The sequence below is a fragment of the Schistocerca nitens genome, chromosome 4, assembly GCF_023898315.1.
Source record: "Schistocerca nitens isolate TAMUIC-IGC-003100 chromosome 4, iqSchNite1.1, whole genome shotgun sequence".
NCBI classification, from domain to species: Eukaryota; Metazoa; Arthropoda; class Insecta; order Orthoptera; family Acrididae; genus Schistocerca; species Schistocerca nitens.
In genome coordinates, this window is record NC_064617.1 from 973,033,532 (window position 1) to 973,058,087 (window position 24,556).

Genomic DNA, 24,556 nt, shown 5'->3' on the forward strand with positions numbered 1-24,556 from the left:
TGCCACCTTCAGAATTTGAAAGAGAGTATTCCAGTCAACATTGTCAAAACCTTTCTCTAAGTCAACAAATGCTAGAAACGTAGGTTTACCTTTCCTTAATCAGTCTTCTAAGATAAGTCGTAGGGTCAGTATTGCCTCACGTGTTCCAACATTTCTACGGAATCCAAACTGATCTTCCCCGAGGACAGCTTCTACCAGGTTTTCCATTCGTCTGTAAAGAATTCGCGTTAGTATTCTGCAGCCGTGGATTATTAAAATGATTGTTCGGTAATTTTCACATCTGTCAGCACCTGCTTTCTTTGGGATTGGAATTATCATATTCTTCTTGAAGTCTGAGGGTATTTCGCCTGTCTCATACATCTTGTTCACCAGATGGTAGATTTTTTTCAGGACTAGCTCTGTCAAGGCTGTCAGTAGTTCTAATGGAATGTTGTCCACTCCCGGGGCCTTGTTTCGACTCAGGTCTTTCAGTGCTCTGTCAAACTCTTCACACAGTATCGTACCTCCCATTTCATCTTTATCTACTTCCTCTTCCATTTCCATAATATTGTCCTCAAGTACATCGCCCTTCTATAGACCCTCTATATACTCCTTCCACCTTTCTGCTTTCCCTTCTTTGCTTAGAACTGGGTTTCCACCTGAGCTCTTGATATTCATACAAGTGGTTCTCTTTTCTCCAAAGGTGTCTTTAATTTTCCTGTAGGCAGTATCTATCTTACCCCTAGTGAGATAAGCCTCTACATCCTTACATTTGTCCTCTAGCCATCCCTGCTTAGCCATTTTGCACTTCTTGTCGATCTCATTTTTGAGACGTTTGTATTCCTTTTTGCCTGTTTCATTTACTCCATTTTTATATTTTCTCCTTTCATCAGTTAAATTCAATATATTTTTTGTTACCCAAGGATTTCTACTAGCTCTCGTGTTTTTTCCTACTTTATCCTCTGCTGCCTTCACTATTTCATCTCTCCAAGCTACCCGTTCTTCTTCTACTGTATTTCTTTCCCCCATTCCTGTCAATCGTTACCTAATGCTCCCCTGATACTCTCGACACCCTCTGGTTCTGTCAGTTTATCCAGGTCCCACCTCCTGAAATTCCCAGATGTTCCACAAACGTATTTCATATAAATGCATGGAGGAGTTGCCATGGAAACGCCACCCAAGCGATCACGTTTCTTTTTTTAAGGTTTCACAAATTAGGCTTTATTTCCAGTAAGAACATAGAAAGATTGAAAGTCAGAGTTCACAATAAATTAATTTCAGAGCCTGACCGAGTGTCTTAAGATCATGGAGGTGTCTGAATAAACCACAATTATCTTTAGAAAACAGTTAAAGCTCCACAGTATCTCTATAAATTACACGATGGCTACACATTGAAACCTCCTAAGTGCAGCTTGTAGAACACGCAACCCGAAAAATAACAAGTCCACTGGATTCCAAAAAGCAGGAACTCTGAATTATTCAAACACGCGAAATAGCGGTTATTTAATCACTTAGCACATAAAACTTTCTCGAAACAGAGACTAACACAACCTGACCGCCTCCAATAGCGTCCAAGCATGGAATCCCATCCAAAATGCTGCTTTTCACCCAGGAAACCTCGGTCAAGCACGACTAAAGTAAATTAAACTACTGAACATGAAAATTTCTGAAATTCTATTTTAATCTGTTATACAGATATGATACACCAAATCACAGAGAAATTTTCTGATAAATATTATGCTGTTTCCAGTTTTCTTATATCTGCTGTAGTTTATTAATAAACACTAATTGCTATGGTTTTCCTGCATTTTCCGATTTAGAAATGCAAATATTAACAATATACAGTATCTATCTAAGTATATACAGTATCTAGCTACTTTTAATGTTCCTCTATTTGTTTAGCAAGAAAAGCACTTAACTGCGCAAAATCCACTGTTCGGCCTCTCAGTTAAATACACGAACAATTTCCGTAAATTTACTATCACATTCCGATGCAGCTCTACGAAATGTATCCATAGACGCCTCGTTTATTGCAGTCGCATACTGCGTTGCCGCGATATTCACTTTTACAGTTCAGAAATTATTTACAACGTTTAACCGACAATAACTAATGCGGATATCGAAGGCGCGTCTTCACACTCATAAACGTTCATCTTTTCCGCTTCAAATGAGCCTACTGGCTCTTCAGTGACACATATTTATTAATTTTGGGGTTTAATTTTGCACTGGATGCGAAAAGCGGCATGAGAAATGAGCAGCCATTCTGCTGCCCAACGGACGGGTTTCCCCAGTCCTGTGGTCACCTTATCGGCCGGTGTAAATCCAGCGACAACCCCATCTGTGGAGCATAATGTGAAACTGGCCCTCCACATGCTCCTGTCCAACTGATTTCAGCAGTCGACACGAATATGACCCAATCTTACAAGGGGAGGCCGCCAATTGTGAAATTCAGATTCGATTCATACTGTGCATAATAAAAGCTCATGGACAGATGTGTAATGTGGCAAAGCACCAAGATGCACTTCTCAGCCGTTGTCGAGAAAATCGACAGGTAAAAGAAACCGATGCGGTGAAATACTCTGTACGATTGATTAATTTCTGCAGCGTTGTGGCGCAGCGGTAAGCGCTCGGATTTGTAATCCACAGGTCACCGGATCGAATCTCGCGCCATGCAACTTTTTTTTATTTTGTTTTTTGTAATTCAAATGTATACATACACACACACATATATGTATATATATATATCCAATCCATCGTCCACCACCAATTGTCTTTTCCGATTTTTGACAAAATGATACGATACGCGTGCTATGCATCAAACCTGACGAACGATAGAACAATTTTTTCAGAATGTCAATCAGGTGTGTTTCCCAACAGATAATTTAAAAAAACAATTGTTCTTGTAAAAACGCATCGTTTATCAGATGTGCTCGATGTCGTGCTGTTTTCTGCTTTCCATGCTTCTATGCTATCACTCTGGTTGGTGCGATACTCCAGCTACTTCTGGTCACTAATTGTTAATTATGTGCGAGTGTATACCGAACTTCTCAATAAATTGTATCCACTTGAATACTATTTGTGATATTGTGTTTTATTTCAAGTTATATTCATAATTGTTGCAACTGAGTGCCGGGAATTATATATATATATATATATATATATATATTATTTTTTTGTAATTCAAATGTGTATATATATATATATTTGAATTACAAAAAAAATAATAAAAAAAAGTTACATGGCGCGAGATTCGATCCGGCGACCTTCGGATTACGAACCCGAGCGCTTACCGCTGCGCCACGACGGTGCAAAAAATTATTAATCGTAGAGAGTATTTCACCGCAACGGTTTCTTTTAACTGTCGATTTTCTCGACAACGGCTGAGAAGTGCATCTTGGTGCTTTGCCACATTACACCTCTGGCCATGAGCTTTTATTATGCGCAGTATGAATCGAATCTGAATTTCACAATTGGCGGCCTCCCCTTGTTAGCCACCATCTGTGCGTCTGCGGTCACGTTTTTGTTACTGAATAAAGTGTCTCTTCCCTTTACAACAGGCTGTCGTGTTACAAAGCCCAGGATGGCTTGCCATGAAGGGCGATAAAATGGGGCCTACGATATCGTTGACGCACCACTACGTCGTAAGGTGTTGCCGATAACAACCATACGGTTCCTGCTACAAACAGAAATGACACCACCGACAATCTGTCCTGACTGTCAGGCCATTTAGGATCCTACCACTGTCTGGGGTGTCTCCAGCCACGTCTTCGGCCTGGAGTCTCACTGACTGGAGTAGAACTGTCTTCAGTGATGAGTCCCGCTTCGAACTGAGCCCTGATGACCGGCAAAAGCGTGTCTGGAGAGGCCCCAGATAGTGGTGGGGTAGCGACCTGGCTGCTGTCCACCACACAGCCCGACAACCTGGAGTGGTGTCTGGGGTGACATTTCATTTTATAGCACTTCGGTTGTCATCCGCGCCGTCCCGACATCACAGCGGTACGCCGACGATACTCTGCGCCTGTTTTGCTGCACTTCATAGCAAGCCATCCTGGGCTTACATTTCAGCAAGATAATGCCCGCCCGCTCACGGCGAGAGTTTCTCCTGCTTGTCTTCCTGCTTGCCAAACCCTACCTCGTCCATCAAGGTCGGAGTATCTCTCCCTAATTGAGAAAGTTTGGAGAGTTATGGGGAGGGTCCTCCAACGATGTCCGGATTCTGACGATCTGGTGCACCGAGCGGGGCAGAATTTGGCACCATATCCCTCAGAAGGACATCCGATAGCTCTGTCGATCGGTACCGAGCCAAATAACTGTTTGCGTGAGGACTAGGCGGAGCAACCCATTACTGGCTTGCTCAATTGTCGAAGCTCTTTCGCTTGGATAAATCATCCATTTTTTCTGCAACTGAATTAATCTGTTTGTCTGACCACTACATCACATCTACCGATGTCCGTCCCATTCGGATAATTCCTTCGTGGTGCGTCGCTTTTTGTCTTAGAGTGTATTTTATGTTTTCAGCATGGAAGAAAGAATTCCACAATTTCTACACCAACGTAACATTTTATTCTCAGATAGCTGGGCCTTCAAGAGATCAATTTTTTGACACTTCATTAACACAGATAGCGACAGCTATTCGTGAAGTATTTCAATTTTCTCTCAGATCAGTAATTATGTTTTTCTTAGTTACCGCGATTACTTTCAACTAATCAAATATTTATTTTTCTTAACAGGTCAGTTTGATATGCATTTTGTCCATTTTGACAGAATTTTTCTCTCAAATCATTAATTAATTCTTTCTTATTATCCTGGTTACTTTCAAACAATTAACTCTTTATGCACGAAACTAGATCTCACGCTGGTCAGTTTGCTTCTCTTAGTTTTGATATGGAAATTTCGGACAAAAACTCATTGCGCAATTTCTAGAGAGTCTTATTTTCGCTCCTACGTATTTACAGTGCCCTCGCGTGTTGCATGTAGAAGGGTAGTTCAGAATGTAACGACCTATCTACCTAATGCGCATTTCCAAATTCCAAGGACGAATTGTTTCCTCGACATCTTGTCTCATCGTTGTGTGAGAAGCACTCGAAACATGTTTCCACCGTCCATTCTGTGAATGTTTAATATGACTGTTTGATAGAAAGTGAAGCTGAATATGTGTTATTCGAATTTTGTGTGCTCGGAATTCATCTCGGATGGTTTGAACACTCAAGTGAACGATGAAATCGTGTTAACACTTTTTAACAACACTTTTTAACGAAGGTCAGAGAGTTTCTGGATTTGAAGCGTCTTGGAAGCGATGCCAAGATGAACATACAATGAACACATGGTTTAATAGTCGCAGCAGTTGTCTATGACACGGGAATTCGAAAGATCGTGGATCTATATCATAATTTTCTTTAACTAACTATGATGATTATATACAGAAGTAAAGTAAGATTCAATTTTCTTGTTACCATAGATTTCTTCCATTTATTACCAAATCGCCATATTTTTCTTGGATTACAAACATAATGCCCAAATTAAAATCCCTTACAAATAATTTGCTGTTTGAAACCCAATCCCTACAAACTAGGAATAACGTGGAACACATGCTCGTATACCCAAATATGAGAAACTGCAAAGCTTTGCTAAAAATCTTTTTAATATCCAAGAAGTTCTTAAAGTATCTGCAATTTGCATTTGGAGAGATGGAGATAAGTAAAGTCAATATCCTGTTCCCGACACATGAAGTGAATCCAGTAGTTTCAGTACAAGGCCTTCGGTAAATCAATTACATCAACTGGAACAGCGTCTAAAGTGTTAGTTTCCAAATGAATCTTTTGGGCGCTGAAATATGTACTTTCATGGAAATTCGTAAGGGTCTCAGAAAACAGCGATTGACAAGTCTCAACTGGTGAATACCTAAATACAGTATTGGTAATAAACAACTTTTCCACTTATTTGTTTGTTTATTGTCTAGCAAGTTTCTCCTATCATTATGAGATCAAAAAATATTTTTATTTCATTAATAAAATGCAAAAGAATCGTATTTTTTAAGAACTGAAAATTAAATCAATACCCAAATATCTGCTGCCAGTCGTTAGGAAAACTGATTGCATGCAGATGTTTATGTAATTCAGTTAACATTCATAAGTTGCACTTGAACTTTTACCTCAATTTTCACATTCAAAAATTAAATCATTTACATGCACACATTCATACATGTTGCTGCTATGAATACGTTGTGCTATAATGATCTTGTAAACCCTGCACGGAACACTGGTTCTGGCATAATTGAAGACAAAGCTCAAAACCTCTGCAGACAAAACGGAGACAGAATAGGCTCGGATTAAAGCATTCACCATGCACTGTGAACCTTCCCACATCAAACCCAAGCAGATTAAGGAAAACCAGTTTCTGGCTGCAGACAAAAGGAAGCCCCCCCAAGCCAAGAGCGCCCATATTCGGGGCCAGGGGGGGGGAGGGGTGCGGGCCCCTCCTCATGTCTCTCAGGAGAGAAAAAAAAATAGTGTTTTCAGGTGTTTTTCTTTCAGAAAATGATTTAAAAGTTGATATTAAGCAGGTTTTTGATAGTGTTGCAACTGGGCCTTTATTGTGGCTAGTTAGAAATCGGCTGTCGTCTTCCAAAATATTAAAAATACTTCATACCCCCTCGGTTTTGCCCCTCCGCCCTACAACTATCGTATGGGTGCTCTTGCTCTTAGGCCAAGCGATCTGCAAATGTCTCACCCTCTCTGTTTCGGCGATACACGGTACAATTATCACATTGTAATGAAAATGTGGAGCCTAAAAACGTACGCAAATACGCAGTAGCAATCACTACGATTTTTTTTTTTTTTTTTTTTTTTTTGTAGTGGGCACCCATGCACATCTCGCAGACTCGAAAATGATGTATCTCAATTCTTCTGAAACAGTAGCTGGCAGTAAAATGTTAAGTTCAAACACTTTACATGTAAATTGAAGGTGGAAGACGGGAGAAAGGAAAGGAAAGGAATTACTGATGTCAGCTACTTTGGGATATTACACGGAATCAGCAGCGACGAGTGAAAATGTGTGCCGGACCAAGATTCAAATGTGTGTGAAATCCTACGGGACTTAACTGCGTAGGTCATCAGTCCTGAAGCTTAAACACCGCTTAACCTAAATTATCCTAAGGACAAACACGCACACTCATGCCCGAGGGAGGACTCGAACCTCCGCCGGGACCAGCCGCACAGTCCATGACTGCAGTGCCTAAGACCGCTCGGCTAATCCAGCGCGGCAACCGAGATTCGAACCCGGGATTCCCTGCTTACTTTTTTTTCATTTTGTTTGTTATTGTTCGTTGCATTTGGTCGTGTCGGACGTCAGATGACACCAGTTGAAGTTGATCGTTGATCGCTTCACTCAGTTTCTTTATTATAGAGAACAGCCAGCTCTGTGACTGGGCCTGCTGAGCTACCATGCCGGGAAGTGATGATGCAGCAGGTGCGTCAACCACTGCACCATCCGGGACACAGTGTTCTCGCAACTGCGCGGACTAATTCAGCACGCTTTGCAGCCGATCCACATTCCCACTATCTGCAGTCCCTGTCCGTATACTCCATGCTCGCTACTCTGATATTCCCGCAGGAGGTCGGATGTATCTGTTCACCTGCACTGAGGAAGGTAGATCCATTGCCCATCTAGGCAAATCAATTAGATGAATGTGTACATGTCCGAAAGAACTGGCACCACGCATTCATATAATTGATGCACTTTTCCTAATCAAACGAAAGATATAAATTCTTTCCAGTACTTAATTCTATGGGCAGGAAGAAGAATATACTCGGTAGTTCCATTTAAAAAGTTTAAAACAGTCATCACATAGTACCGGCTCTTCTGTGCCTCCCATCCCCCACACAGATCCTCTACGACCTGATTCCTTTCCCCCATCCGCTCCTATTCCTCGAACATATCTGCATCCTCTACACCTCCTGCCGCCTTGATCCCCCTCACCCCCTGGTTGCTCCTCTCCTCTCCTGTCCCCGCCCCCTGCCGCGCCTTCACTGTTGTGTCCCCCCTACCCTCCATCTCTACACCCTTCATCTCCTTTCCCAAGGTGGCTTCCATCGACTCCCGCTCCCGGATGATGCCCTCTCTCCCTCCATTTATCCCTCCTATCAACTCTGCTCTGGTCCTGACCCCCCCCCTCCTTTCCTCTGTCCTTTCCATGGGCTCCCTCTACCCCCACTTTCCATCCTTTTTTTTTCCCACCTACCCTCTCTCTGCCTCCCTTCCCCCCCCCTCCGAGTCCTTTTGCATTCCCCTCGTCTGGTTTTCCCCAGTCCCTCTCATGTCTGCCCTGCCCCCTCCCCCCTCTTATGAGTCCTCGTCCTCCGTCAGCTCCTTCCCCCCTCCCCCCCCACTTCGTTTTCCCTCTCCTTCCCCCTTTTCTTTCCCATCATCTGTCCAGGTTCCCCCCATCTGCCCTCGGCTGTGGTGTGTCATATTTGTGCCAACCTTTTAGTGCAGTGTTCAAGTGAGTATTCAGTGTTTGTGCGTCTTTTCCAAAGTGTTGCGAACAAAAATCATGCTGTCGCTGGGTGTGATTTTTATATCTCTTGTGAACAGAAACCAGACTGTCGCCGTGTTTTTTTAATTGTCTGTCTATTATTTTACCTGTCTGCTTCCTGTATATTTTATTAGCATCGCCAACCGTTTGTTTTACATTTTACGTTCCACAATTTTTCGCCATTTTACCATTTAAGTCACCGATTTTATCGCCTGCTTTTATTATTTATTATCTTAATTTTTTTTACAACAAATTCTGTAGGCTGAAGAACGGCGTACTAAGCTGCTGCCAGCCCGCCCCCTTCGGGGGGGGGGGGGGGGGGGGGAACCGAATCTCAATAAAGGCTTTTCTGTCTGGATGCTCATATGATATTATGAATTTTATTTCTAAACCTGCAGCCGTCTTCCTCCTACAGTACTCGACAAATTTTTGGTTGTTTCAGTACACCTACTTGCTGCTGCTCATTTTCCTGCTCGAGGCGATGGTCGGCGTCCTGGCGTACGTATACGAGAGCAGAGTACACGACGAACTATCAGCGAATCTGAACAGCACATTTATTCAATCGTACAACGTCGACACGGACAAAACAGCAGCCATTGATCAGATGCAGCAACAGGTAAGGTTATAAATTTGTGAGAGATACCAGTACCATGTTGATGTAACTAGCCCTTGGGTGCTGGAGGTGTCTGCCTTAAAAATAAAATTCAGATAAAGAGTATCGTGATCCAGATTTAATATTTCGTCAGCTAAAGAGTATCGTGATCCAGATTTAATATTTCGTTGAGCACTTAAAAATAATTGTAAACATCCTGAGATACTTTATGTCACAAATGGCCAAACCACTGTCAGTTTCACGATCTACGACGACACTTAAATGATGAAGCCCCAGAGTAGAAATCAGTGTAAGACTTTTATGAATAAACTTGCTCAGTGCTTTGCTAGCTGAGAGCCGGCCGGAGTGGCCGAGCGGTTCTAGGCGCTACAGTCTGGAACCACGCGACCGCTACGGTCGCAGGTTCGAATCCTGCCTCGGGCATGGATGTGTGTGATTTCCTTACGTTGGTTAGGTTTAAGTAGTTCTAAGTTCTAGGGGACTGATGACCTCAGAAGTTAAGTCCCATAGTGCTCAGAGCCATTAGAACCATTTACTAGCTGAGACATTCACTCTCAACTTATATGCTGCACCAGACTAATAGACATTTATTCGACAATCTGTAAAAATAAATACAACGACGAACAATTTCATTCACGATAGCCCGCCCGGCTAGCCGCGCGGTCCAGCGCGCTGATTCCCGAGCGGGAAGGCGTGCCGGTCCCCGGCAGGAATCCGCCAGACAGATTCGTGTAGCGGTCTGGTGTTCCGGTCAGTCTGTGGATGGTTTTTAGGCGGTTTTCCATCTACTTCAGCGAATGCGAGCTGATTCCCCATTCTCCACCTCAGTTACACTATGTCGGCGATTGCTGTGCAAATACCATTTCTACGTATCCGCACACGATTGTTATTCTACCACACAAAGTTCTTGGGTTACACTTGTCTGGCATGAGACGTTCCCGGGAGGGTCCACTGGGGGCCGAACCGCACATTAACCATGGGTTCGGTGGGGCGAGGGGGGGGGGGGTGCCAATGGCGGGAGACTGCTGTTGTGGCCTGTTGTGGGTTTGTGAACCAGTGAGGGCTTTGGCGGGGACGAAGCCTCACCGTCTTTTCTAGGTTCCCAGTTCCATACATACATACATACAAAGCTACAATGAATATTCTGTTACTATTCTGTGATAATTTCTGGTGGTTATCGTAATGGAACAAGAATTAATAAATATTAGAGAACAAGACACATATTTTCATGTGTTTGTCCACACAAGTCACATATACACTCCTGGAAATTGAAATAAGAACACCGTGAATTCATTGTCCCAGGAAGGGGAAACTTTATTGACACATTCCTGGGGTCAGATACATCACATGATCACACTGACAGAATCACAGGCACATAGACACAGGCAACAGAGCATGCACAATGTCGGCACTAGTACAGTGTATATCCACCTTTCGCAGCAATGCAGGCTGCTATTCTCCCATGGAGACGATCGTAGAGATGCTGGATGTAGTCCTGTGGAACGGCTTGCCATGCCATTTCCACCTGGCGCCTCAGTTGGACCAGCGTTCGTGCTGGACGTGCAGACCGCGTGAGACGACGCTTCATCCAGTCCCAAACATGCTCAATGGGGGACAGATCCGGAGATCTTGCTGGCCAGGGTAGTTGACTTACACCTTCTAGAGCACGTTGGGTGGCACGGGACACATGCGGACGTGCATTGTCCTGTTGAAACAGCAAGTTCCCTTGCCGGTCTAGGAATGGTAGAACGATGGGTTCTATGACGGTTTGGATGTACCGTGCGCTATTCAGTGTCCCCTCGACGATCACCAGTGGTGTACGGCCAGTGTAGGAGATCGCTCCCCACACCATGATGCCGGGTGTTGGCCCTGTGTGCCTCGGTCGTATGCAGTCCTGATTGTGGCGCTCACCTGCACGGCGCCAAACACGCATACGACCATCATTGGCACCAAGGCAGAAGCGACTCTCATCGCTGAAGACGACACGTCTCCATTCGTCCCTCCATTCACGCCTGTCGCGACACCACTGGAGGCGGGCTGCACGATGTTGGGGCGTGAGCGGAAGACGGCCTAACGGTGTGCGGGACCGTAGCCCAGCTTCATGGAGACGGTTGCGAATGGTCCTCGCCGATACCCCAGGAGCAACAGTGTCCCTAATTTGCTGGGAAGTGGCGGTGCGGTCCCCTACGGCACTGCGTAGGATCCTACGGTCTTGGCGTGCATCCGTGCGTCGCTGCGGTCCGGTCCCAGGTCGACGGGCACGTGCACCTTCCGCCGACCACTGGCGACATCGATGTACTGTGGAGACCTCACGCCCCACGTGTTGAGCAATTCGGCGGTACGTCCACCCGGCCTCCCGCATGCCCACTATACGCCCTCGCTCAAAGTCCGTCAACTGTACATACGGTTCACGTCCACGCTGTCGCGGCATGCTACCAGTGTTAAAGACTGCGATGGAGCTCCGTATGCCACGGCAAACTGGCTGACACTGACGGCGGCGGTGCACAAATGCTGCGCAGCTAGCGCCATTCGACGGCCAACACCGCGGTTCCTGGTGTGTCCGCTGTGCCGTGCGTGTGATCATTGCTTGTACAGCCCTCTCGCAGTGTCCGGAGCAAGTATGGTGGGTCTGACACACCGGTGTCAATGTGTTCTTTTTTCCATTTCCAGGAGTGTATTTCGCCAGTTTCATTACAATATTGAGCCACCATCTGCAACCATAATTTCCATCGTAACCTTTATTTTTAACACAGGCTCATACTGCCGCGAGTTATTCTGCATATAGTTTGATGTAACGTTTATTGTCATTGATTACTGTGCTGTGGGTAACCAGTTCAAACCCATCACCAATTATTTGTTATTTAGTAATTATCAGCGTGACAGACCTTCATATCGGGGACTCGGGTTCGATTCCCGATTCTGCCATGGACTTTTCTTTAGTGGGAAGATTGGACGCAGCCTAATGCCAGCTGAGGAGCTACCTGATTGAGAGCTGTCGGCTCCAAGATCGAAACATTTACAACGGCCGATAGTGCGGTGTGCTGATTCCAAGTACATATGAGGATGACATAGAGGGCGGTCGACAATCACGTGCTCTTAAGGGCTGGATCTTGGGGTTTCCTTTGTTTCTTTCATTAGTAATCATTATTTTTGGCATGTTCTAGAAATTTCTTATGTTTGAAGTCTTTGTACACCACTAAAACGAAATAGCGGATCATGACTTTGGGTGTCTGCCATGCTCCATTCAGCAATAACTGAGGAATAAGTATGTTACCAAGTTATATCTTTGTTGTTGTGGTCTTCAGTCCTGAGCATGGTTTGATGCAGCTCTCCATGCTACTCTATCCTGTGCGAGCTTCTTCATTTTCCAGTACCTACTGCAACCTACATCCTTCTGAATCTGGTTAGTGTATTCATCTCTTAGTCCTGCTCCACGATTTTTACCCACCACGCTGCCCTCCAATACTAAATTGGTGATCCCTTGATGCCTCAGAACATGTCCTACCAACCGGTCCCTTCTTCTAGTCACGTTGTGCCACAAACTTCTCTTCTCCCCAATCCTATTCAATACCTCCTCATTAGTTATGTTATCTACGCATCTAATCTTCAGCATTTTTCTGTAGCACCACATTTCGAAAGCTTCTATTCTCTTCTTGTCCAAACTATTTATCGTCCATGTTTCACATGTGAAAATTATCGAACTATCAGTTTAATAATCCACGGCTGCAAAATACTAACGCGAATTCTTTACAGACGAATGGAAAAACTGGTAGAAGCGGATCTCGGGGAGGATCAGTTTGGATTCCGTAGAAATGTTGGAACACGTGAGGCAATACTAACCTTACGACTTATCTTAGAAGAAAGATTAAGAAAAGGCAAACCTACGTTTCAAGCATTTGTAGACTTAGAGAAAGCTTTTGACAATGTTGACTGGAATACTCTCTTTCAAATTCTGAAGGTGGCAGGGGTAAAATACAGGGAGCGAGAGGCTATTTACAATTTGTACAGAAACCAGATGGCAGTTATAAGAGTCGAGGGGCATGAAAGGGAGGCAGTGGTTGGGAAAGGAGTGAGACAGGGTTGTAGCCTCTCCCCGATGTTATTCAATCTGTATATTGAGCAAGCAGTAAAGGAAACAAAAGAAAAGTTCGGAGTTGGTATTAAAATTCATGGAGAAGAAGTAAAAACTTTGAGGTTCGCCGATGACATTGTAATTCTTTCAGAGACAGCAAAGGACTTGGAAGAGCAGTTGAACGGAATGGACAGTGTCTTGAAAGGAGGATATAAGATGAACATCAACAAAAACAAAACGAGGATAATGGAATGTAGTCAAATTAAATCGGGTGATGCTGAGGGGATTAGATTAGGAAATGAGACACTTAAAGTAATAAAGGAGTTTTGCTATTTAGGGAGTAAAATAACTGATGATGGTCGAAGTAGAGAGGATATAAAATGTAGACTGGCAATGGCAAGGAAAGCGTTTCTGAAGAAGAGAAATTTGTTAACATCGAGTATAGATTTAAGTGTCAGGAAGTCGTTTCTGAAAGTATTTGTATGGAGTGTAGCCATGTATGGAAGTGAAACATGGACGATAACCAGTTTGGACAAGAAGAGAATAGAAGCTTTCGAAATGTGGTGCTACAGAAGAATGCTGAAGATAAGGTGGGTAAATCACGTAACTAATGAGGAGGTATTGAATAGGATTGGGGAGAAGAGAAGTTTGTGGCACAACTTGACTAGAAGAAGGGATCGGTTGGTAGGACATGTTTTGAGGCATCAAGGGATCATAAATTTAGCATTGGAGGGCAGCGTGGAGGGTAAAAATCGTAGAGGGAGACCAAGAGATCAATACACTAAGCAGATTCAGAAGGATGTAGGTTGCAATAGGTACTGGGAGATGAAGAAGCTTGCACAGGATAGAGTAGCATGGAGAGCTGCATCAAACCAGTCTCAGGACTGAAGACCACAACAACAACAACATGGCTACACTCGATACAAATACTTTCAGAAACGACTTCCTGACACCTAGTCTATACTCGATGTTAACAAATTTCTCTTCTTCAGAAACGCCTTCCTTGCCATTGCCAGTCTACATTTTATATCCTCTCTACTTCGACCATCATCAGTTATTTTGCTCCCCAAATAGCAAAACTCCTTTACTACTGTAAGTTTCTCATTTCCTAATCTAATTCCCTCAGCATCACCCGACTTAATTCGATCACATTCCAATATCTTAGTTTTGCTTTTGTTGATGTTCACCTTATATCCTCCCTTCAAGACACTGTCCATTCCATTGAACTGCTCTTCCAAGTCCTTTGCTGTCTCTGACAGAATTACAATGTCATCGGCGAACCTCAAAGTTTTTATTTCTTCTCCACGGATTTTAATACATACTCCGAATTTTTCTTTTTTTCCTTCACTGCTTGCTCAATATACAGATTGAATAACATCGGGGAGAGGCTACAACCCTGTCTCACTCCCTTCCCAACCGCTGGTTCCCTTTCATGTCCCTCGACACTTATAACTGCCGCCGGCCGCGGTGGCCGTGCGGTTCTGGCGCTGCAGTCCGGAACCACGGGGCTGCTACGGTCGCAGGTTCGAATCCTGCCTCGGGCATGGGTGTGTGTGATGTCCTTAGGTTAGTTAGGTTTAAGTAGTTCTAAGTTCTACGGGACTTATGACCTAAGATGTTGAGTCCCATAGTGCTCAGAGCCATTTGAACCATTTTTTATAACTGCCATCTGGTTTCTGTACAAATCGTAAATAGCTTTTCGCTCCTTGTATTTTACCCCTGCCACCTTCAGAATTTGAAATAGAGAATTCCAGTCAACATTGTCAAAAGCTTTCTCTACAAATTCTAGAAACGTAAGTTTGCTTTTCCTTAATCTATCTTCTAAGGTAAGTCGTAGGGTCAGTATTGGCTCACGTGTTCTAATAATTCTACGGAATCCAAACTGATCTTCTCCAGGGTCGGCTTCTGCCAGTGCTAAAGCCGCGAAATTTAACCGACAGGAAGAAGATGCCGTGATACGCAAATGATTAGCTTTTCAGAGCATTCACACAAGGTTGGCGCCGCTGGCGACACCTACAACGCGCTGACATGAGGAAAGTTTCGAACCGATTTCTCATACACAAACATCAGTTGACCGACGTTGCCTTGTGAAAAGTTGATGCCTCGTGCAAGTAGGAGAAATGCGTACCATCACGTTTCCGACTTTGATAAAGGTCGGATTGTAGCCTATCGCGATTGCGGTTTATCGTATCGGGACCGACATTGCTACTCGCGTTGGTCGAGATCCAATGACTGCTAGCAGAATATGGAATCAGTGGGTTCAGGAGGGTAATACGGAACGCCGTGCTGGACCCCAACGGCCTCGTATCACTAGCAGTCGAGCTGACAGGCATCTTATCCGCATGGCTGTAACGGATCGTGTAGCCACGTCTCGATCCCCGACTCAACAGATGGGGACGTTTGCAAGACAACAACCATCTGCACGAACAGTTCGACGACGTTTGCAGCAGCATGGACTACCAGCTCGGAGACCATGGCTGCGGTTACTCTTGACGCTGGATCACAGACAGGAGCGCTTGCGATGGTGTACTTAACGACGAACCTGGGTGCACGAATGGAAAAAAGTCATTTTTTCGGATGAATCCAGGTTATGTTTACAACATCATGATGGTCGCATCCGTGTTTGGAGTCATCGCGGTGAACGCACATTGGAAGCGTGTATTCGTCATCGCCATACTGGCGTATCACCCGGCGTGATGGTATGGGGTGCCATTGGTTACACGTTCCGGTCATCTCTTGTTTGCAATGACGGCACTTTCAACACTGGACGTTACATTTCTGATGTGTTACGACCCGTGGCTCTACCCTTTATTCGATCCCTGCGAAGCCCTACATTTCAGCAGGATAATGCACGACCACATGTTGCAGGTCCTGTACGGGCATTTCTGGATACAGAAAATGTTCGACTGCTGCCCTGGCCAGCACATTCCCCAGATCTCTCACCAACTGAAAACGTCGAGCAACTGGCTCCTCACAATACGCCAGTCACTGCCCTTGATGAACTGTGGTATCGTGTTGAAGCTGCATGGGCAGCTGTACCTGTACACGCCATCCAAGCTCTGTTTGACCCAATGCCCAGGCGTATCAAGGCCTTAATTACGGCCAGAGGTGGTTGTTCTGGGTACTGATTTCGCAGGATCTATGCACCCAAACTGCGTGAAAGTGTAATCACATGTCAGTTCTAGTATAATATATTTGTCCAATGAATACCCGTTTATCGTCTTCATTTCATATTGGTGTAGCAATTTTAATGGCCAGTAGTGTATTATATTCTTCTTGAAGTCTGAGGGTATTTCACCTGTCTCATACATCTTGCTTACCAGATGGTAGAGTTTTGTCAGCACTGGCTCTCCCAAGGCTGTCAGTAGTAGTAATGGAATGTTGTCTACTCCAGGGGCCTTGTTTCGACTTTGGTCTTTCAGTGCTCTGTCAAACTCTTCACGCAGTATCGTATCTCCCATTTCATCTTCATCTACATCCTCTTCCATTTCCATAATATTGTCCTCAAGTACATCGCCCTTATATAGACCCTTTATATACTCCTTCCACCTTCCTGCTTTCCCCTCCTTGCTTAGAACTGGGTTTCCACCTGAGCTCTTGATATTCATACAAGTGGTTCTCTTTTCTCCAAAGGTCTCTAATTTTCCTGTAGGCAGTATCTATCTTACCCCTAGTGAGATAAGCCTCTACATCCTTACATTTGTCCTCTAGCCATCCCTGCTTAGCCATTTTGCACTTCCTGACGAATTCATTTTTGAGACGTTTGTATTCCTTTTTGCCTGCTTCATTCACTGCATTTTTATATTTTCTCCTTTCATCAATTAAATTCAATATTTCTTCTGTTGCCCAAGGATTTGTACTAGCTAAGTCTTTTTACCTACTTGATCCTCTGCTGCTTCACTACTTCATCCCTCAAAGCTACCCATTCTTCTTCTACTGTATTTTCTTTCCCCCATTCTTGTCAATCGTTCCCTAATGCTCTCCCTGAAACTCTCTACAACCTCTGATTCCGTCAGTTTATCCTGGTCTCATCTCCTTAAATTCCCTCCTTTTTGCAGTTTCTTCAGTTTTAATCTACAAAATGGCTCTGAGCACTATGGGACTCAACTGCTGAGGTCATTAGTCCCCTAGAACTTAGAACTAGTTAAACCTAACTAACCTAAGGACATCACAAACATCCATGCCCGAGGCAGGATTCGAACCTGCGACCGTAGCGGTCTTGCGGTTCCAGACTGCAGCGCCTTTAACCGCACGGCCACTTCGGTCGGCCTTTAATCTACAGTTTATAACCAATAGATTATGGTCAGAGTCCACATCTGCCGCTGGAAATGTAATACAGTTTAAAACCTGGTTCCTAAATCTCTGTCTTACCATTATATAATCTATCTGAGACTTTCCAGTATCTCCAGGCTTCTTCCGTGTATACAACCTTCTTTTATGATTCTTGAACCAAGTGTTGGGTATGAATAAGTTATGCTGTGTGAAAAATTCTACCAGGCGGCTTCTTCTTTCATTCCTTACCCCCAATCCATATTCACCTACTACTTTTCCTTATCTTTCTTTTCCTACTATCTAATTCCAGTCACCGATGACTATTAAATTTTTGTCTCCCTTCATCATCTGCAGAGCTAGTTGGCATATAAATTTGTACTACTGTAGTAGGCTTGGACTTTGTGTCTATCTTGGCCACAATAATGCGTTCACTAAGCTGTTTGTAGTAGCTAACCCGCACTCCTATTTTTTTATTCATTATTAAACCTACTCCTGCATTACCCCTATTTTATTTTGTATTTATAACCCTGTATTCACCTGACCAAAAGTCTTGTTCCTCCTGCCACGGAACTTCACTTATTCCCACTATATCTAACTTTAACCTATCCATTTCCCTTTTTGAATTTTCTGACCTACCTGCCGGATTGAGGGATCTGACATTCCACGCTCCGATCCGTAGAACGCCAGTTTTCTTTCACCTGATAACGACGTCCTCCTGAGTAGTCCCCGCCCGGAGATCCGAATGGGGAACTATTTTACCTCCGGAATATTTTACCCAAGAGGACGTCATCATCATTTATCCATACAGTACAGCTGCATGCCCTCGGGAAAAATTACGGCTGTAATTTCCCCTTCCGTTCAGCCGCTCGCAGTACCAGCACAGCAAGGCCGTTTTGGTTAGTGTTACAAGGCCAGATCAGTCAATCATCCAGACTGTTGCCCCTGCAACTACTGAAAAGGCTGCTGCCCCTCTTCAGGAACCACACGTTTGTCTGGCCTCTCAACAGATACCCCTCCGTTGTGGTTGTATCTATGGTACGGCCATCTGTATCGCTGAGGCACACAAGCCTCCCCACCAATGGCTAGGTCAGTGGTTCATGGGGGGAGGGGGGGGGGTTATATCTTTATCCTTCCCAAATTAAGTACGCAACAAAATGTTATTACATTCACAATCATTTACATAACAATAATTAAAATTTCCGACAGCTATATCGGTAAACAAAGCGGAAACAATCATTCGCCTTGTCATTGTGCGTACTTTTTATTGGACTTTGAGAGCTTCAGTAACACGTATGTCTTCTGTGATCGTATGTCACTGCCTGACACCTAAGTGGCATGTTCCATGTAACTCTACAGAGGTCACTCTGTGGTATCCGCTCCTATCTTTCAATGAGAGCCCTTGAGAGTTCTTTGAGAGTCTGAGGCGAAACAAGACGACTGCAGACACATCTGTCAGGCATGTGCCCCACATACAAGATGGGGTTTAGGCAGGGCTCACCACTTGTCACTCCATTGCTTCAGTGCCCAGCCTCCGCAAGACATCCCTTTAGTCGCCCACCCTATCGGCCCTGCGTGAGAAGGAATTCAGGGCAACCACCGTACGCATCACCCATTATATGATGCACCGGGATATGTTCGATGAGCTGCCTGGCGTTAAGGACACCACGGGCAACGATAATATGCCGTACGACTGTGAACACTGATGCCTCCCCACACTGTCACAGAACCTCGATCGAATCTGTCGATATCCTGGTCAACATTTGGTAGGTACCGCTCACCATGGCGTCTCCACATACGAGCACTTTCCATCAGAGGAAAATTGGACACATCTGTGAGTGAAACGTTTCGCAACGTTAGTCTGTTCATACGGCAACGGCAGAACTGAAAGTGAGTTGTGAGCTGTTGTCGTTTCAAATGGGATTCTCAAACAGAACGTCTGGGTTGTGAGGTCCTTCCTCGTTACCTATTGCTTACAGTCTGATCGGACCCAGCGGCTCCAGTGACCCACCTGAGATCTTATTGCGGTGCTGTGGCGGTAGCCGTATGACGCCGCAGAGCAGAGATGGCCGGATATCGGTCTTCCTGTGGAGCTGTTGTTGAGTGGTACTTAAGTAAATAAATTAGTGAAATCAAAGTGAACTAGAAATTAGAATATAAATGAAAAACTTGGTTTAGTTTAGAGAGTTACATACTCGCAAACAGCGGGCCGAACAGCAGAACAGAAGAGACAATGACCGTGAAGTCAGCAAGTTCCACATAAGCGGGCGCTGTCGATTCAGCCGTCAGGGCATCGCCCGACCGGCTCACGTGTTTCTCAGTCGTCACATGGGATCAAAAGCCCTCGCCTACATTCCAAGAGCCAATGACCGACGTTAAGAAGATTCTTCGAGGAGCTTCTCAACGTGACAGAAGAGGCAATGACCGTGAAGTCGTTCACCTCCAGTAAACTGAAGTGAATAAATACGCGAGACGCAGTGGGCCAGAGAGAGGAAGACAGACGAAGACGGAGACGGAGACGGAGGCGGGGACGGAGACGAGAGACAAAGAAGACGAAGAAGTGAAGAAGCGTAGCAGTAGTTTTCAGTCAGTTTCGGTGCTGAAGACCGTCATGTAAGAAGAGTCTGCATCATGCACAGACGAACCAAGTCCGCCGCTGTAATGGAATAGCAAGCAGCAGCCGCGGCACCAGAAGACAGAAGTTAAAAGGTATTTCAAGTCTGATTTTTACGTACCCGGGTGACTCGTGAGGACGGGAAGGAGACGGCCTCACCTCAGCAGTCACCTGTGAGCTGGGATGAAGACCTGACAGCCGAAGACTGGCAAGCGGGAGTCCGTGGTTCGAGTCTGGGACACTGGCCTTCCCCCGCCGCGCCGCTCCGCTGGCCGACGCAGAACACACGCGGCCGCTTAGAGAAGAGAAACACTGGGACGCGACACCCAAGGTATCATCCGATGCACGATTTCGCTCGCAATAATTAAACGGGCCACCTCGCGCTGCGCGTCTCCAGTGAACTGGGCGAGACGGCGACACGAGATACACACCGCTACGCGTAATCAGAGGCCGCCGCCGCCGCCGCCGCCGCTGCCGCAGCAGAAGACTTCACAAACGACACAGCTGCCGCTCTCCGAACCAGAACATCCCGTAAGATACAGTTGTACAAATCTTCAATAAAAGTTATCTTACGTAAGAATGATGTTTCATTCGACCTCATACCCGAGCCAAGGAAGAACCCACCCTGCCCACATGTTGTTAAGAGACAAAAGTTAATTTATTTAATATTTTCACCCTGACAGAATACTTTAGAATGCTCATCCTGACAATTGACTTGCATCAAAAGAGAAAACCCAGTTACATTTAGTGACAGAAGTGTCACATTTAGTAACACAACTGTTACACTGTAATGCTTCGGCGACCTTGCCCAACTCGCCCTGTTTACTGACCGGTCTCCCCAGGGGGTGTCCACATCCTGTGGATGGCAGGTGGGAGACACTGCCACATGCAGCAACAAGCCCGAAAGTCTGTTCTTTTTGGATCAAACACACTGTCCTCGGTACTTGCAATGCGTTAAAATGTCGCTTTCTACATCTACATCTACATTTATAGTCCGCAAGCCACCCAACGGTGTGTAGCGGAGGGCACTTTACGTGCCACTGTCAATACCTCCCTTTCCTGTTCCAGTCGCGTATGGTTCGCGGGAAGAACGACTGCCGGAAAGCCTCCGTCCGCGCTCGAATCTCTCTAATTTTACATTCGTGATCTCCTCGGGAGGTACAAGTAGGGGGAAGCAATATATTCGATACCTCATCCAGAAACGCACCCTCTCGAAACCTGGACAGCAAGCTACACCGCGATGCAGAGCGCCTCTCATGCAGAGTCTGCCACTTGAGTTTGCTAAACATTTCCGTAACGATATCACGCTTGCCAAACAACCCTGTGACGAAACGCGCCGCTCTTCTTTGGATCTTCTCTATCTCCTCTGTCAATCCGACCTGGTACTGATCCCACACTAATGAGCAATACTCAAGTATAGGTCGAACGAGTGTTTTGTAAGCCACCTCGTTTATTGATGGCCTACATTTTCTAAGGACTCTCCCAATTAATCTCAACATGGCACCCGCCTTACCAACAATTAATTTTATGTGATAATTCCACTTAAGATCGTTCCGTACGTATACTCCCAGATGTTTTACAGAAGTAACTGCTACCAGTGTTTGTTCCGCTATCATATACTCACACAATAAAGGATCCTTCTTTCTATGTATTCGCACTACATTACATTTGTCCATGTTAAGGGTCAGTTGCCACTCCCTGCACCAAGCGCCTATCCGCTGCAGATCTTCCTGCATTTTGCTACAATTTTCTAATGCTGCAACTTCTCTGTATACTACAGCATCATCCGCGAAAAGCCGCATGGGACTTCCGACACTATCTACTAGGTCATTTATACACTCCTGGAAATGGAAAAAAGAACACATTGACACCGGTGTGTCAGACCCACCATACTTGCTCCGGACACTGCGAGAGGGCTGTACAAGCAATGATCACACGCACGGCACAGCGGACACACCAGGAACCGCGGTGTTGGCCGTCGAATGGCGCTAGCTGCGCAGCATTTGTGCACCGCCGCCGTCAGTGTCAGCCAGTTTGCCGTGGCATACAGAGCTCCATCGCAGTCTTTAACACTGGTAGCATACCGCGACAGCGTGGACGTGAACCGTATGTGCAGTTGACGGACTTTGAGCGAGGGCGTATAGTGGGCGTACGGGAGGCCAGGTGGACGTACCGCCGAATTGCTCAACACGTGGGGCGTGAGGTCTCCACAGTACATCGATGTTGTCGCCAGTGGTCGGCGGAAGGTGCACGTGCCCGTCGACCTGGGACCGGACCGCAGCGACGCACGGATGCACGCCAAGACCGTAGGATCCTACGCAGTGCCGTAGGGGACCACACCGCCACTTCCCAGCAAATTAGGGACACTGTTGCTCCTGGGGTATCGGCGAGGACCATTCGCAACCGTCTCCATGAAGCTGGGCTACGGTCCCGCACACCGTTAGGCCGTCTTCCGCTCACGCCCCAACATCGTGCAGCCCGCCTCCAGTGGTGTCGCGACAGGCGTGAATGGAGGGACGAATGGAGACGTGTCGTCTTCAGCGATGAGAGTCGCTTCTGCCTTGATGCCAATGATGGTCGTATGCGTGTTTGGCGCCGTGCAGGTGAGCGCCACAATCAGGACTGCATACGACCGAGGCACACAGGGCCAACACCCGGCATCATGGTGTGGGAAGCGATCTCCTACACTGGCCGTACACCACTGGTGATCGTCGAGGGGACACTGAATAGTGCACGGTACATCCAAACCGTCATCGAACCCATCGTTCTACCATTCCTAGACCGGCAAGGGAACTTGCTGTTCCAACAGGACAATGCACGTCCGCATGTATCCCGTGCCACCCAACGTGCTCTAGAAGGTGTAAGTCAACTACCCTGGCCAGCAAGATCTCCGGATCTGTCCCCCATTGAGCATGTTTGGGACTGGATGAAGCGTCGTCTCACGCGGTCTGCACGTCCAGCACGAACGCTGGTCCAACTGAGGCGCCAGGTGGCAATGGCATGGCAAGCCGTTCCATAGGACTACATCCAGCATCTCTACGATCGTCTCCATGGGAGAATAGCAGCCTGCATTGCTGCGAAAGGTGGATATACACTGTACTAGTGCCGACATTGTGCATGCTCTGTTGCCTGTGTCTATGTGCCTGTGGTTCTGTCAGTGTGATCATGTGATGTATCTGACCCCGGGAATGTGTCAATAAAGTTTCCCCTTCCTGGGACAATGAATTCACGGTGTTCTTATTTCAATTTCCAGGAGTGTATATATTGTGAAAAGCAATGGTCCCATAACACTCCCCTGTGGCACGCCAGAGGTTACTTTAACATCTGTAGACGTCTCTCCACTGAGAAAAACATGCTGTGTTCTGTTTTCTAAAAACTCTTCAATCCAGCCACACGACTGGTCTGATATTTCGTAGGCTCTTACTTTGTTTATCAGGCGACAGTGCGGATCTGTATCGAGCGCCTTCCGGATGTCAAGAAAAATAGCATCTACCTGGGAGCCTGTAACTGATATTTTCTGGGTCTCATGAACAAATAAAGCGAGTTGGGTCTCACACGATCGCTGTTTCCGGAATCCGTGTTGATTCCTACAGAGTAGATTCTGGGTTTCCTGAAATGACATGATACGCGAGCAAAAAACATGTTCTAAAGTTCTACAACAGATCGACGTCAGAGATAAAGGCCTATAGTTTTGCGCATCTGCTCTACGACGCTTCTTGAAAACTGGAACTACCTGTGCTCTTTTCCAATCATTTGGAACCCTCCGTTCTTCCAGAGACTGTGGTTCACGACCGTTAGAAGGGGGGCAAGTTCTTTCGCGTACTCTGTGTAGAATCGAATTGGTATCCCGTCAGGTCCAGTGGATTTCCTCTGTTGAGTGATTTCAGTTGCTTTTCTATTCCTTGGACACTTATTTCGATGTCAGCCATTTTTTCGTTTGTGCGAGGATTTAGAGAAGGAACTGCAGTGCGGTCTTCCTCTGTGAAACAGCTTTGGAAAAAGGTGTTTAGCATTTCAGCTTTACGCGTGTCATCCTCTGTTTCAATGCCATCATCATCCTAGAGTGTGTGGATATGCTGTTTCGATCCACTTACTGATTTAACGTAAGACCAGAACTTCCTAGGATTTTCTGTCAAGTCGGTACGTAGAATTTTACTTTCGAATTCACTGAACGCTTCACGCATAGCCCCCCTTACGCTAACTTTGACATCGTTTAGCTTCCGTTTGTCTGAGAGGTTTTGGCTGCGTTTAAATTTGCAGTGAAGCTCTCTTTGCTTTCGCAGTAGCTTCCTAACTTCGTTGTTGAACCACGGTGGGTTTTTCCCGTCCCTCACTGTTTTACTCGGCACGTCCCTGTCTAAAACGCATTTTACGAGTGCCTTGAACTTTTTCCATAAACACTCAACATTGTCAGTGTCGGAACAGAAATTTTCGTTTTGATCTGTTAGGTAGTCTGAAATGTGCCTCCTATTACTC

General features: G+C 45.7%; 1 protein-coding gene across 2 annotated transcripts in view; it reads left to right on the forward strand.

The window, feature by feature from the left end:
• Positions 1-24,556, forward strand: part of LOC126253664 (CD151 antigen-like) — a 681,749-nt gene that overhangs the window by 649,024 nt on the left and 8,169 nt on the right. For both annotated transcript variants that reach the window (XM_049955182.1, XM_049955183.1), the window contains exon 4: positions 8,955-9,128. In XM_049955182.1, coding sequence (XP_049811139.1) covers positions 8,955-9,128 — 174 coding nt within the window. The remainder of the gene's footprint in view (positions 1-8,954; positions 9,129-24,556) is intronic.